The 14,072-nt window shown below is 33.9% G+C and overlaps 3 protein-coding genes across 6 annotated transcripts; 2 read left to right on the top strand and 1 right to left on the bottom strand.

Annotated features, from left to right (window-relative positions):
* Nucleotides 1–13: 13 nt before the first annotated feature.
* Nucleotides 14–2,473, bottom strand: Nelf-E (negative elongation factor E). 3 transcript variants are annotated; one of them, XM_069051758.1, is made up of 5 exons: nucleotides 2,342–2,473; nucleotides 2,173–2,282; nucleotides 466–956; nucleotides 352–406; nucleotides 14–293 (listed from the first exon to the last, which is right to left on the bottom strand). In XM_069051758.1, exons 2-5 carry the CDS (start codon nucleotides 2,251–2,253, stop codon nucleotides 108–110), a joined length of 813 nt encoding a protein of 270 aa, XP_068907859.1. In that variant the 5' UTR covers nucleotides 2,254–2,282; nucleotides 2,342–2,473; the 3' UTR covers nucleotides 14–107. The 3 variants fall into 3 exon arrangements, with proteins under 3 accessions (XP_068907859.1, XP_068907865.1, XP_068907851.1); XM_069051764.1 differs by having other exon boundaries at nucleotides 2,339–2,376; XM_069051750.1 differs by having other exon boundaries at nucleotides 2,336–2,368.
* Nucleotides 2,474–2,746: 273 nt separating this feature from the next.
* Nucleotides 2,747–4,311, top strand: LOC138133766 (queuine tRNA-ribosyltransferase accessory subunit 2). The gene is made up of 6 exons (XM_069051725.1): nucleotides 2,747–2,882; nucleotides 2,938–3,079; nucleotides 3,128–3,606; nucleotides 3,660–3,859; nucleotides 3,911–4,036; nucleotides 4,083–4,311. Exons 1-6 carry the CDS (start codon nucleotides 2,766–2,768, stop codon nucleotides 4,204–4,206), a joined length of 1,188 nt encoding a protein of 395 aa, XP_068907826.1. The 5' UTR covers nucleotides 2,747–2,765; the 3' UTR covers nucleotides 4,207–4,311.
* A 160-nt stretch (nucleotides 4,312–4,471) lies between these two features.
* Snx16 (sorting nexin 16) lies at nucleotides 4,472–6,269 on the top strand. 2 transcript variants are annotated; one of them, XM_069051737.1, is made up of 5 exons: nucleotides 4,472–4,924; nucleotides 4,982–5,150; nucleotides 5,201–5,509; nucleotides 5,562–5,698; nucleotides 5,749–6,269. In XM_069051737.1, the coding sequence occupies exons 1-5, from the start codon at nucleotides 4,764–4,766 to the stop codon at nucleotides 5,813–5,815; spliced, it is 843 nt and encodes a 280-aa protein (XP_068907838.1). In that variant the 5' UTR covers nucleotides 4,472–4,763; the 3' UTR covers nucleotides 5,816–6,269. The 2 variants fall into 2 exon arrangements, with proteins under 2 accessions (XP_068907838.1, XP_068907833.1); XM_069051732.1 differs by having other exon boundaries at nucleotides 4,500–4,924; nucleotides 4,973–5,150.
* Nucleotides 6,270–14,072: the final 7,803 nt, after the last annotated feature.

The following is a 14,072-nucleotide window of genomic DNA, read 5'->3' as shown; positions in this document are numbered from 1 at the left end:
TCAATGCTCCTACTCAATTTTCTTTTCACTATATTAATAACGGTTGTAACATTTTACAATGTTATAAAACTCTTTTCTTAATAAATAATTATTACCTCACATAATAATTAGTCAAATATATCATCGTACGACACCAAATTCCTCTTATCCCTATGATTTCCTTTCTGGGAATGACTTGACGCTAAAGTTGCCCAGGCTGCCGACGAGGAAGCATCATTAATAGGTTCGATTTGAGGTTGCCGTCTTGCTAAAGTCACTTTCAACTGAATACCAGATACCATACTCCCGTCCATCTAATTATTAAGAAATACTTTAACCCATTCCAAAAAAATGTCTCCAATACCAGCTTACCTCTGCTATTGCACGCTCCGCAGCTTCTACTTTATCAAAAGTAACAAAACCTCGACTGCAACATGTCACAATTACAAAACCAAAATATTTGTTGTTTCATAAAAACAAACTTACTTTTTTTCAATTTCCATTGAAATATTCACGATATTTCCGATAGTGGAAAAGTGCTTCTTCAAAAACTCTTCTGTAATTTTGTATCCTGACACATAAATTGTGTTTCCTTGTCGAGGTTTATCTGGTTTTTCGCGCTGCTTCTCGGTGAGTCCCCTCTCTTCTCTATCACGTGCATTTGCAAAAGTATCGTACAAATTCTTGATTCTCGGTGGTTTGTTCTCCGGATTGTCGGGGCCATCGTCCATTTGAACTGCAGAAAATGGTTGATAGCCGCTGACAATTTTGTCCGAAATCAACTTCCTTTCCAAGCCTCTGGGCCGTTTAAATCCTTGTTCAGGCTGCTTCTGTTGTTTAGAAATGGCCGGAATCGCACCAGATTTTATGAGTTTCTTCGCAACTTCTCTCGCATCTCGAGCCTCTGCCGGCCGTTTGGGGGTTATTGGCTTTTCTGGTTCGGGCTTTGGGGCCTTTAAAGCTTGCAGAGCTTTTTTCTATACAAAACAAAATCGCAGTTGGCCATCATTTATTATGATACAATAATAAAATATTTTCACTATCCCACCTCCACCCGGCGGCACGGCAATTTTGCCGGAGTACATACACTATTACGGATAATACTATCAAGTAATAGTGCAGTGCTTATCAACATAATTACCGGCGTCTCGCCTCCACATTTTGACTTTTTTGTGTTTTATGTTCTGTGTCAATGTTAAGGAATTTCCTCACGATGTGACATGAGTATAATAATATACAGGGTGTCTCAGAACTGGCTCCCCAGAGAAAAAAGGGAGCCTTAGGGCGAATATATGAACGTGTATTTTGAAGAAAAAAAGTCCTATCTCAAATGATAACGGTGAAAAGACATTCTGAAGTTGACCAATCAGAGTTCAGCACCATTAAGGTGGAATAATCGCAATTTTGCGTTGCCTAGGTTTCCTTTTTATCCCTAAACCTCTATACTATCCCACCTCCACCCGGTGGGCAACTTGTACAATACTTTGAAGTAACTAATCTCTACACATCTTTGCAATTCTGTTTCAAAAACAATAAATCTACATCTACAACTGTTGCAGTCTTCAAAATTAATAATGTCCTTGAAAAAAGGGGTTACCCCGAAGCTCTTTTTTGTGATATCTCCAAGACTTTTGACTGCTTATTATTGGGCATTCACAAACCTAATCTTGTGGCTCATGATATGGATAGAACATCACAAAATTTAATAATTTATCTCTTACTCGATTGATTAGTTAGTATATACGGTAAAAGCTCTGATTATCTTCAGATAAATTACAGGGTTCTGCCAGGCTCTGTTTTGGGTCCTACTATTTTCCTTTTGCATGACATTGAAAATGAGATAACTGATGGAGAAATTGGCTACATGCTGATGGTACAATTTTTGTTTAAATTTGACACTTTGACAGTGACTTAGCGAATCTAACGAACACGTTAAATGAAATAAAAGAAATACTTTCAGACTGACTTGCTAAACAGAATTTTATATTAAATAATTTTAAAGCAAAAATACATTTGTTTTCTCTGAAAACAATACCCTCAATTGTTAATCGTTAACATTAAGAATCAGTAAATTCTTTGGGAATACATTTAGACTGGTCTATAATGCACATGCACATACAGATCACATACATAATCGCAAACATCAGAAAAAACATTTTCTTACTGCATTAAGCAACATAAAATTATTATTACCTTCTTTTTCAATTTTTGATATTTTGCTTGAAGCATCAATTCTTCTTCAGTAAAATTTGCAGGAAAATGAATGTATACCATTTTACTCCGTTTGAATATATCGGTAAAACCTAGAACGTAAATAAAACAGCACAAATTCGTCTTTTACAATTTCACAGCTAACAACCACGGATCGGATTCTGACATCTGACAGCAAAACAAAAACATTAGTTAAATAATACCAACATAAATACATAGTGTGCCAAACAACGAAAAATCGAAAATCTACCAAAATTGTTTCATCCGGGCAAAGGAGTTTTAAAATTTTCTATTTAATTTTTTAAATTAAAACATAAAGTGATTATTAATCATTGCAGATATTAAATTTAAATTAATTTGTTGAATTGGTTGAGCATTAACTGAATTCGTTGTTCTGCAAGTTTTCAAATGTTTTGTTGTTATAACACTTAGGTTAGATTCGCATGTGTTCTTTTTTTTCGGAATTTCAAATGTCATGTTTATTTTATTTGTCACAAAATAATACTGAAAGTGATTTTAGTCTTCTAAACAGTTTTTAATAACTTTTCCGACACTGCTTTTATTATAAATTAAAAATGAAATTTTACGTTGAACCTGTTTCGAAATGTACACAGCGTTTGGGAACTCTAACAGAGATTGAAGCCAAACCTTTAGTTTCTATAAAGACTCCTGCAGTAATGCTACACACGCAGGTACAAAATCGTGTCAGATATGATTACATACTTAAATCAGATGTGATTGAAACAGGGCGGACAAATTCCACACATCACCCACGAAGTCTTCAGGCTTGTCAGTAGAAAGCCCCAAGTATTGCAAATCCCCTTAGCGGGGATGCACACATTTAAAGAGGCCATGCAGTATTATGAAGGGACAATATCCAGTTTTATTGGTACGCAACTTGTCACAGTAAATATCTTCTTTGAGAGTTAAATTACAGGGAGCAAAGACAGTTTGTCATGTTTGACATTGCAAGATCCTTGCAATATAACAAAACAGGGCCACCACTCCTCGCTGAAAGTCCCCATATGGACCAAAAACGGTAAAGTGTATTACGACGCCAAAAGCTACATGGATGTTGTGGAATCGTTCAAACCTGACATGTACTTCCTGCTGTCTGATGGAGACACAAATATCAGTAGTTCCGAGAAACGTGTTTCAAAATCAGTCAGCAACACCACCAATTTTTACAAGGACTGCTTAGAAAGACACAGAAAATCAGACGTGCTGAAACACTCATTTGTGATAGCGCCCATAGTTGGAGGCTACAAGCAAATAGCTCGAGAAAAGTACATCAACACTATGTTTGAAGATGTGAAAGATGTAGATGGATTTTTGTTAGATGGTCTTCACAATAACGGCCCAGAGGCCGAATTTTTAGAGTTTAATGAAATAGAGCCTATAATACGATGCATTTTGGTAACATCCTTGACTGTCAGTTATTAAATCGATTTTATCAAAACTGTCTGCAGAACAAGTTACCTGTCGAAAAACTCCGTGTGGTGCAGGGATGCTGGAACCCTGTCAACGTAATCAATTTGGTGGAGCTGGGGATTGACCTGTTCGACACTTCATACTGTCACATACTGACAGAGAGATCAGCCGCGATGACTTTTGCCATCGAGACAACCGACCAAACAAACACCTACGAAATCAATCTCAGAGATGCCAAGTGAGAATCGATTTTGTAAATTAAAAGAAAAAAAAACAATGTATAATTTAGGTATGTGGATGATTTCCAACCCATTCTAATTGGATGTGATTGTCTGTCGTGCACCAAATATTCCAGAGCATACATCCATCATTTGTTGTCAGTCCACGAGCTGTTGGGACCAATCTTAGTGATGATGTAAGTCGCCCTGAATTAGTTGGAGGGATTAATTCTTTTATTTCAGACACAATGTTTATCATTATTTGCGATTTTTTGAAAAAATACGGAGTTGTGTTCAGTCCAATACATTGCAAGCCTTACAACTGAGTATATCGGAACAATTCAGGAATCATCAAAAAACAAAATAATGCACAGGTGAAATTTTTCAGTAAAAGTTTAAATTATTGTGGTCACTGTAATATGCTTTTTTATTTTTTACATCAACAAAATAAATTGTTCTGTTTAAATTGTGATTATTTGTTTTTGTAACAGTTTAAAACATACCATTCTTTGTATCACCCTGTATATCTTTTTAATCATTCCTCATTGATCATTAAAGTGCATAATTATCTGTGCACGTGAGTCAAGTATAAAATTAGCAAATTCCTTACTTATCAAGGTCTATAATTTGGAAGTTATTCTACCTCCCACGTACTTGCAAAAATCAGCTGACGTTTTAAGGTTAAGTGTTATCGTGTTATTAAACTTCAAACGTCATGTCTGTTTTCCTCATTAAATGTGTCTGTGTTCTACATACTTAATTAATTTTCCATTTGAATTGTTTCATGATGAATGACTTCACCGTATACAGTTAGGTGCTTAATTTGTAAAGATCGCAAACCAGTGGCAATAATTACCTGTGACCTATAAGTGCAAAATATTTTTGAGGTTATGTATTAAAATTTTTTGATAATTTGTTAGAACAATGGATAAGTGCAATTCTGACATCACCGAAAGTGTTAGTAAACTGAAAGTACAAGAAATCGTCCATCCCCTTAAAACCAATAACAATGAAATCTCGGAATGTGAAACTGCAGAAGAAGCTATCACGACAGACTCAGAGGATTACTTGTCAGAACCTCTAAGGTAATCAGACTAGTTTTTTAAGTGTCGATAACACCCAAGATCTTTTAGATACCGCAGTTTTCAGTATTCCACAACTTCAAACGATTCCAATTCAACATTAGTTCAACAGAACTCAATTCCAGAAGAAAATGCCAACTTCTTTTCATGTAATGGTGAACTTGACATCAGCAACATCCAGATACCCATTGTGGGTTATGAGATAATGGAGGAAAGGGCACGATTTACTGTAATGAGATTTGTCTTGATTTAAGCAATTGTAATGATGACAACTTTCAGGTGTACAAATTGAGGATTGAGAATAAGGTGACTGGGGATTGTTGGTACGTGTTTCGGCGCTACACCGATTTTGTCAGGCTCTGTAACAGGGTGAGGAACTCGCACCCACAAGTTGTGCAGCTGTTGCCACGAAAGAGGTGGTTGAAAAATAATTTCGATCCTATATTCCTTGAAGAGAGAGTGAGTGGTTTGCAGACGTTTGTCAATGCAATACTTGCTGAACCCTCTTTGATAACGTCGCAAGAAATACAAGATTTTTTTTGTCTGAATGAACCTCCAATTTATTCAGAAAGTAATGAAGAATCAAGAGTAAGTGTTCGTTGTATTTGTTCTTGTGTGTTGACAGTGTGTTTTGGTTTAGGCAATGTTTGAAGCTTTGGAAGAAACTATCAATGAATTGAAAACGCAGCTAAGAGAAAAAGACTCTGTAATAGATTCACTGCAAGATTCCTTGCATTCAAAAACGTTGGAGTGTGACAATCTGATGAAGATAATCCAGTAAGTATACAACAAACAAATTTGAATTATTAATGATTTTATGTTGTTAGGAGGTCTACAATGAATTGTCAGAAGTGTCAAAAGGAATGTGAGAATTTTACCAAGCTTATTAAATGACAAAAGTATTTCATGAACAAGTACCTTTTAATTTTAACAAAATGACACCTTGATTAAAACCCTTTAATTTGATGTTAACTTATTTTGAAATCAATAACTGTTATTACTTATAAAAAGCACAGTATAAAATAATTGTTATTATAGTCATTTTAAAACAAACCAGTTGTTAGAACAGCTTTATTATCATACTCAATTATTAATTTAAATAATCTTATTTATACCTGCACACGCAAATAATATTTAAAATGAATGCAATGTAAATATATTAATTATTATGTAAGAGTTCTCATCTTGAGTAAAAAATAATTTGTTAAAATATATAGATGAGTTATTAAAAAATGTATAAGCCTGAAAAATCTTCCACACATAAAACGTGAGTATCTTTTGATAGTAGTAATTATACATCAAATTTATAAAAATGTAAATTTATTAAAAAATTCTTACTTTGTTACAATTGTTTTTTTTTACTCGCCTAAATAATGCCACTTATTTCCACATGTTTCGGAATAATTTCACTGAGTCAGTAAAAATTAAACAACAAAAACATTTTATTTATTCAAATTTCCGGTGACTTTTTAAAAGTAGAAAAGGTAATGCCAAAGATATAAAATATTGAATTATACAGGGTCATTATAAATGTTTGTTAAACTAGTGGGCGTAGCGGCGCACCTAAAGCATAGCGCACAGCCACCTACGATGGTACAGTTGCGGAATTATAATTTCGGGCACTATTGCCAATGTCATGATATAAACTCTAAAAGAACCTTTACGTTAATAACCTTATTTTTTACTCTTGGCATGTTTTTGTCTTTTTGGCATTCAAAAATTGTCATTTGTGGCATAATAACGGGTAGGCAACATATCAAAGCGATGATTTAATTACACTCACTGTAACTAACTGAAATCTCAAAATTTAAAATTGATTGGGTGACTGACACAGAAAAGTTTAATTTTTAAATGTCAGTCATGATGACAGTAGAAGGTGCTTTACTGCTTTACAGAGATTTTGTTGAAGTGGCTGAAAAATACTGCCCGAAATTTTAATTCCGCAACTGTACAATCATTTATGACCCCGTATTTTTATTCATAAAGTCTGAATTCCAGAACAATGAATGTTAAAATGTAGTTTTTTAATGCCACTAATAAATTATTTTATAACAAACGGAGCATAATAACGTTATGTTAGTATGTATAATTTTATCAAATGATACTATTGGAGACACGTGTCATTCAGTTGACAAAATTTCTAAACCATACCTTAGCTACTCATAACCAAGTTGACAGTTTTTTTAAAAATATCAATTATAATGACGGTAAAGGTGCATTTACATTGACACTTTTTGAAATGACAATAACAGACTGCCCAGGATTCCATGTCCCTTATTGTACGTATTCATGATTTAAAAATATGAAATGTAACGGGTTCATACACTGCATTTTTTATTTCGCTGAACATAAAATGCAATGTAAAATGGCTATATTCAGTTCTAAAATGGACAAGTCAATTCATTTGAAATAGGCAACCAAACTTACAGACCATGAATCCCATGTTCAGTAAAATAAAAAAACTCACGGTATATAAAAAAAAACTTGAAAGTTTCCAGTTATGAATGTTTTAAGGCGAGTTTCGACGTACAAAAAATATTGGTGCCAGGTAAATTTTAAACTAGAATCGCGCCAAATGGAACTATTTTTTAAATCAGTCGGTTGGAAAACAATATGGGGTAATTGTTCACTTTAGCTACTTCTGGAATTTTCGCGTTTTTTCTGGCTAGACAGCCTCAGGGCGTTCTCTTAGATCGTTTCCCACCATTCAAACCTTGTGCAAATGCCTTTTTTTCTCTTGTTGTGTTTCAAAGTCGTGCTAATGTCTTAGTATAACTAAAGGGCAAGGAAAATTCATTTGCACAAGGTTTGAGTGGTGGACAACGATATGTAGGAGGACGCCCTGAGGCTGTCTAGCCAAAAAAAATGGGAAAATTCCAGAAGTAGCTAAAGTGAACAATGACCCAATATGGTTTCTTGTTACCTACGTGACTTTTTAAATTAAAAAAGATTGATTTTATGCTACATATTTCGAAGTTTTATACAGGCTATTTCACGAGTGATAATGAGCCCGGCGGAATTGAAAATGCAACCCACCACAATACATTTGAAACGCTTAAACTTCGGTTTCCTACAAAGCGGTAGGTACCGTAAAATAGCGGCCGCTTTAACAGCGAACTTTATTGTAAAGTAACGACGAGAACGAGTAACGGCCGCTGTCCAGTTACAATCTATGAATGATCAGTCTAATTTCTAAAGCTGTGTACAATTATCGTCTATCTCGTGGAAGGCGTACAACTGAAAACAGCTTCGGCATCTTACATCTCGTATGTGCATATTTTTCCCTCTACGATATTTTCGCATTTTCTTTCAACCTATTGTTGTTGCTCCCGAAACAATTGATAAGTTAATTACATGTGCTTGTATTTTGCACAATATTTTACGTGATGCCAAAGTGCTGGCTCCATATCAAGCTGCTTTGGATGATCCTATGCTCTACCAATGCAAAACAGTACTAAACAACTAAACAGTAGAATTTCTGCACCGAACCACCGCACAAAAACGTGCTAGCAATATCCCACCGTACAGAGCGACCGCTTCCGATAATACAGTGACGTACTTTCACGAAGCCCGAAGCGGTAATTTTATTTGTCACAGCTGACATTTACGAAAAAGTTAAAATACGACGATTAAAATGTATTCTAATGATGAGAAAACAGAAAAAAATCTCTATCCGAATTACTACAAAAAAGTCTGTGTTCCTATTTGAAAAAAAAATATTTTGACAATTTAGCCTTGAAGCGCTTAGTGCTATACGTGAATTTATTAGGTCCTTATGTAGCCTATTCATAACCATTAAATTTGGTGTATAAATAATTAAAATCCACAGATAAATAAGGGAGTTGTGGGCTCGTCTTTTTTTTTTAGGGACGCCTATATATTTAATTATACCGACCGACAAACTTTCAGGGCAGATTCTACAACCAAAAATAAGCATAAAAAACTCTTAATACATATGGGGTCAAAAACGCTTAGTTTGTGAGATAATCAACAAAAACGTAAAAACAATTACGATTTGAATTCCTTGGATTTTAGGGGGTTATCTATGCATTGAACAGGGGGGCGAAATTTTGACAACTTTTGTAAATTGTACATAGCTCCTTTTTATTTTTGTACGTTTCATCAAAAAATTCCCCCCGATTCCTTTTGTTGCTGGTAGAATTTTTTAGTCGATTATCTCCCAAACTACTTAATAATTTTTGACCTCATATGTATTAACAGTTTTATGCTTATTTTTGATCATAGAATCTACCACTTTCCCGGTTATTTTCTCAGGAAACGAACATGAAAAATAATTTTGTTACAACAAAAAATTTCCACTAAACGATGCTATAGGGCATTCATTTAAATGTTGCGTAAAGTTGTAAACTCAAAACACCATAAATTACGAAAGCGGAAAATTTTCATTGTAACGCAAAGTAGGAATCCCTCTGTTCATATAAAACTGGGACCACGTCGTTATACTTTCACCATCTTATCGACGAGCAAAAGAAAGAGACGTTAAATTAAAATATCCACAAGTAAAAAAAAATTAAAACCGTAGAGGATTAAAACATATTTTGTGATCAGTGACCAAAAAATGTAAAGAGATTGTTGATTTTAAATAATGTATTTGACAAATAAGATTACTAAATAAAGAAATAAGAGTAATTAGTAAAGTATCCATTACATGTATATTTTAATGTAAGTAAGAAATAAATAATAAAATACGTAAACAAATAAAAAATTAATCGTCATCTGAATCAAATTCACTTGATGATTCACCAGTATTGGCAACAAATATTAATGGTTCCACTTGGTCTTCTAAAAGTTGATCTCGATTCCACCATTCTTTAATTTTGGACCCGAATATAGGTATTGAACACAGTTTTAGATTCACTGAGTTTCGGACAAGTGTCAAAGCAGGCAAGTTTTATTACAAAACCCAACATTTAAAATGAATGCTCTATAGCTGAGGAGTCTGTGTTTTGGCCGACCATTCGCAACGAAATCAAACAAATAATAGACATTTGTTCTCTATGTCAAAAATATGCGTCATCACTCATCAGTCATCACAGTCACCACAAACATCGGAACTCATGCTATTCCATAGAATCGGGTGTTTTTTTAAATTTCATCTCATAGTAGGCGTTGAAGAGTCGATTGAAAGTTTGGTTAGGAATTCTGAAAATTTTGAAGGCACAGTGTTGCCACGCTTTTTTGCGAATCGATTGAAACTGTATTACAAGAAATTAATAGAGAACCCAGCATTTTTTATTAAAAATAGCAACTTAAAAAAAAAGACAAATCAAAATGTAAACATCTGGTGGAGGCTTTAGTCGTTGAATGAGTTTCAAGAACGCTTGCTTTAGTTTAACAAGCAGAAAACGGATAAGTTCTCCAAAATGGAATCACTTTTTTTAAAAGACATCTACACTTTAACCTCCTCCATTATTTCATCTTCAGAATTATCTTCATCATTAGATTCCGAATCATCTAATGTTTAGCCCACGAATAATTTCGTTCAGATCTCTTTTAAAAAATGGTTCCACTTTTCTGATTTTCCTTTTTTTGTTGTTCTAGTATCCTCCAGACCTTTTTTTTGTAATTATGCAATATATAACAGATCTTCCCACCTATAAATTAATTATACAGTTCGGGATTTCATCAAATACAAATTCATTGTTCTCACATTGAAGATATCCATCAATCTATTAATAATAGCATCATTACTTAGATCGGCCCTACCTCGTTTAAAATGTGTCTAGCCCTTCAACACTCGACAAACACAACTTTTGGCATTATGCACTTGTAGTAAACCCTTTAAATTATTACTTTGTGTTGTCTAATTTAAAATAAATTGGAAAAACGTCAAAATGATATTTATTGATAACTTTATTTACTTTTTGTTTTAGAATCATCTTGCAACATAGCACTTCAAATTTAGTTACAAAAGATTTACAACCAAAATGAAATGAAATATAACTACTACTTTCCTCAGTACTGCCAATTTAACAAAATTAAAGCATGGCAACCTATCGTTTTTTTAAAGATGGAATAGATTATAAATAAGCTGGTGAATTAACGCATACAGTGTACAGCGTTTTCAATAAATGTCATTAATTTGATTTAGTTTGTCAGATTTGATACTGCTTAGATACTGTCATCCTTACAAACACCAACAATTAATTCCTGAGTAGGTACGTATTTTTGTGGTCAGCAGCGTCGAATGGGTGTGGATAGGGGTTAATTTATCCCAATTATTTTGGACCTAACGAAAAGGGGTTTTTTGGACTTGTTAGATCCTTCTAATGACCCAGAATTTTTTTGGTAGGTTATATCGGGACCACCTGTATATTATTATTATTATTATTATTATTATTATACACTGCCCGACAGACGAATCCAATTACGGGGCAGGAAACTTTACGGCGTTCAGCAATCACTTGAAAATATCATTGTCTTGTGACTCATTATAATAAGTGCACATTTGATGTAAAGGTGAAAACTTCAAAACATTCGTTCTGGGTGTGGATATGTAAAAAGTTCTCGACTGGCGAGTTCCTTTGTTAGGCACATGAAGAGAAATCTGACTCAGCAAGTCAGGACAGTCAATTTTGTATTTGATCAATTTTTTTTTTAAATTCATTGAAAAATTTCTTCTCCTGGTCTGAAGGTCTAGAAAGTCAAATCTTTTGAGTAAGTTCTGTTGAGAATAACCTCTCTCAGGATAGACACCATCAGTCTTGAATGCTAAGAATTTGAGAAAACGACGCTGAATAGTTTCGACTTTATCCACATATCTCTGATAACTTGGATCCCAAATGATGCTGCCATACTCAAGTTTTGATCGTACATATGCACAATATAAGAGTTTTAATGTGTCAATATTTCTGAAGTGCATGGAACACCTTATAATAAAGCCAAGTGCCTGAAATGCTTTTGCAACGACAACGTTTATATGTGGAACAAAGGACAATTTGTTGTCAAACGTAATACCTAAATCAACAACCGATTGAACTCTTGCTAATTTCACGTTATTAATTCTATACTCAAACTCAATGATGTTGATTTTGTGTGTAATCGACATTACAGTACACTTGTTCAGATTTAGATGTAATTTATTTTCATGACACCATCGACTGAGTTTGAGTAAGTCATCTTGAAGAAGCACACAGTCACTAATGGTAGAGATTTCACGGTACAACTTAAAATCGTCAGCAAATAGCAGTTCCAAAGATGATAAGCCATTGACTATATCATTGATGAAAATCGAAAAAAAGAGGGGTCCCAATACAGATCCTTGAGGAACACCTGAAGTTGGAATAATTTCTTTAGATTTGAATCCCTTATAGAAAACATACTGCTTCCTTCCAGTTAGGTAAGACTTAAAAAAAGTTAACAAAGAAGCAGAAAACCCAAAACTGTGTAATTTAGAGAGAAGAATATTGTGATCTAATCTGTCAAAGGCTTTTGAGAAATCCGTATAGATCACATCAACCTGTTTTCTTTCATCAATACACTCAGCTGAAAACTGGGTAAAGCAGCAAAGATTCGAGATTGTAGAGCGTTTCAGAAAGAAACCATGTTGACAGTTGGATAAATGGTTACATACTTTAGTAAATAAATACTCATGCAGAATGAACTCAAATGTTTTGGCAAAATTGCAGATAAGTGAAATTGGTCTGTAGTTACTAACGTCATACTTATCACCCTTTTTATGAACTGGGGTTATATATGAATTTTTCCATGTTGAAGGAAAGTCACTTGTTTTTAGTGCAAGGTTAAAAATGACTGAGAGAGGAAATGCAAGTGTAGCGGCACAATTGGGCAGCAGAAAAGCCGGAATGCCATCAGGACCAGTTGTTGATTGTATAGTTGACTCAAGTTGCAAAAAACCATTTGTCATTTGCAACAGCATTTTTTTCATATTTCTGAACCAAATAAAGACACAAAGGGACCAGAAAATCATAGTTTGGGTTGAATATTTTCCATATAAGTACAGTTTTAAAGTAATTTCAAATGACTAATGCCATAAAAGCGCTGTTGCAAATGACAAGTGTGTCTTTGCAACAGCATTTTTTTCATATTTCTGAACCAAATAAAAGCACAAAGGGACCAGAAAATCATAGTTTGGGTTGAATATTTTCCATATACAGGGTGTCCCAAAAATGGCGTACAAACTACTTACTACCTTATCGAGGATGCTTAAATGTACATGAAAAAAACATGGAAAAAATGTTTCCGACAAAAAAATCAATTATTTTTATTATTATTATTAACGATAATACAATGTAAACAAAGATAAATTCATACATGTTACATAGGTACAATGTTACCGTAGAGGATTTAAAATAATTTTTTCGATTTCCAAAACTTCTAAATTCTCTATTATGCAGGATTAGATATTGGTAGTGAGTGATCTTGTACTTTGTGATAATATGTACGATTAGACGTAGCTGTCATGACAATTTCATACATATATTTCAAAATAATTGACCTGTTAAGTGCCACATTCAAAGACCGCCAAATCAGAAAATAAGTCCAATAGAATTTTTTTAACATTTTTCTGTCGTTTACGGTAATCTCTTCTACACCGTAGCGCACCATTTTTGGGACACCCTGTAAGTACAGTTTTAAAGTAATTGCAAATGACTAATGCCATAAAAATGCTGTTGCAAATGACAAGTGTGTCTTTGCAACCTGTACCGAGTTTACCTATTTTTTTATAATGGAATTTTACAACAGACTTTTGGATCAGATATGTATATTAAAAAACGAATAATGTTTCATTACAAGAAATATTAATAATGTAACAATAAAAATAATTTTTTGTTCGACACTGTTAGAATTTGAGAATTTTCTCCTATGTGAACGGATTTTGATAAATGTGACAACTTGTCAAGACGAAACGTCAAGCTAATTTTAAATATTTTCAGCGATTTGGAGCCTTTGGGGGGCTCGTCGAACAAAAAAACGTTGTATTCAACTCGTTCTTGTGTAATTTGGGCTTTTTTTGGCACTCGTGGACCTTTAAAACTCTCGTTTCACTCGAGTTTTAAACTGGCCCACTCATGCCCAAATTACACACGAACTCGTTAAATAAACTACTATTATTCCATAATTTTGCTGCTCACGGTACCTATATTTGTTTATGTCCACGTAAAATGTA

The sequence above is a fragment of the Tenebrio molitor genome, chromosome 1 (genome assembly GCF_963966145.1).
Source record: "Tenebrio molitor chromosome 1, icTenMoli1.1, whole genome shotgun sequence".
NCBI classification, from domain to species: Eukaryota; Metazoa; Arthropoda; class Insecta; order Coleoptera; family Tenebrionidae; genus Tenebrio; species Tenebrio molitor.
This window is presented reverse-complemented; position numbering and strand designations above follow the sequence as displayed.

Coding starts and splice junctions, on each gene's coding strand:
- Nelf-E (XM_069051758.1), bottom strand. CDS start 2,253: ATGGTATACATTCATTTTCCTGCAAATTTTACTGAAGAAGAATTGATG. Junction 407..465: donor TCAATGGAAATTGAAAAAAA/GTAAGTTTGTTT, acceptor GACATGTTGCAG/TCGAGGTTTTGTTACTTTTG. Junction 294..351: donor CGGAGCGTGCAATAGCAGAG/GTAAGCTGGTAT, acceptor CTTAATAATTAG/ATGGACGGGAGTATGGTATC.
- LOC138133766 (XM_069051725.1), top strand. CDS start 2,766: ATGAAATTTTACGTTGAACCTGTTTCGAAATGTACACAGCGTTTGGGA. Junction 2,883..2,937: donor CAGTAATGCTACACACGCAG/GTACAAAATCGT, acceptor TGATTGAAACAG/GGCGGACAAATTCCACACAT. Junction 3,607..3,659: donor CTATAATACGATGCATTTTG/GTAACATCCTTG, acceptor AACTGTCTGCAG/AACAAGTTACCTGTCGAAAA.
- Snx16 (XM_069051732.1), top strand. CDS start 4,764: ATGGATAAGTGCAATTCTGACATCACCGAAAGTGTTAGTAAACTGAAA. Junction 5,510..5,561: donor AAAGTAATGAAGAATCAAGA/GTAAGTGTTCGT, acceptor GTTTTGGTTTAG/GCAATGTTTGAAGCTTTGGA. Junction 5,699..5,748: donor AATCTGATGAAGATAATCCA/GTAAGTATACAA, acceptor TTATGTTGTTAG/GAGGTCTACAATGAATTGTC.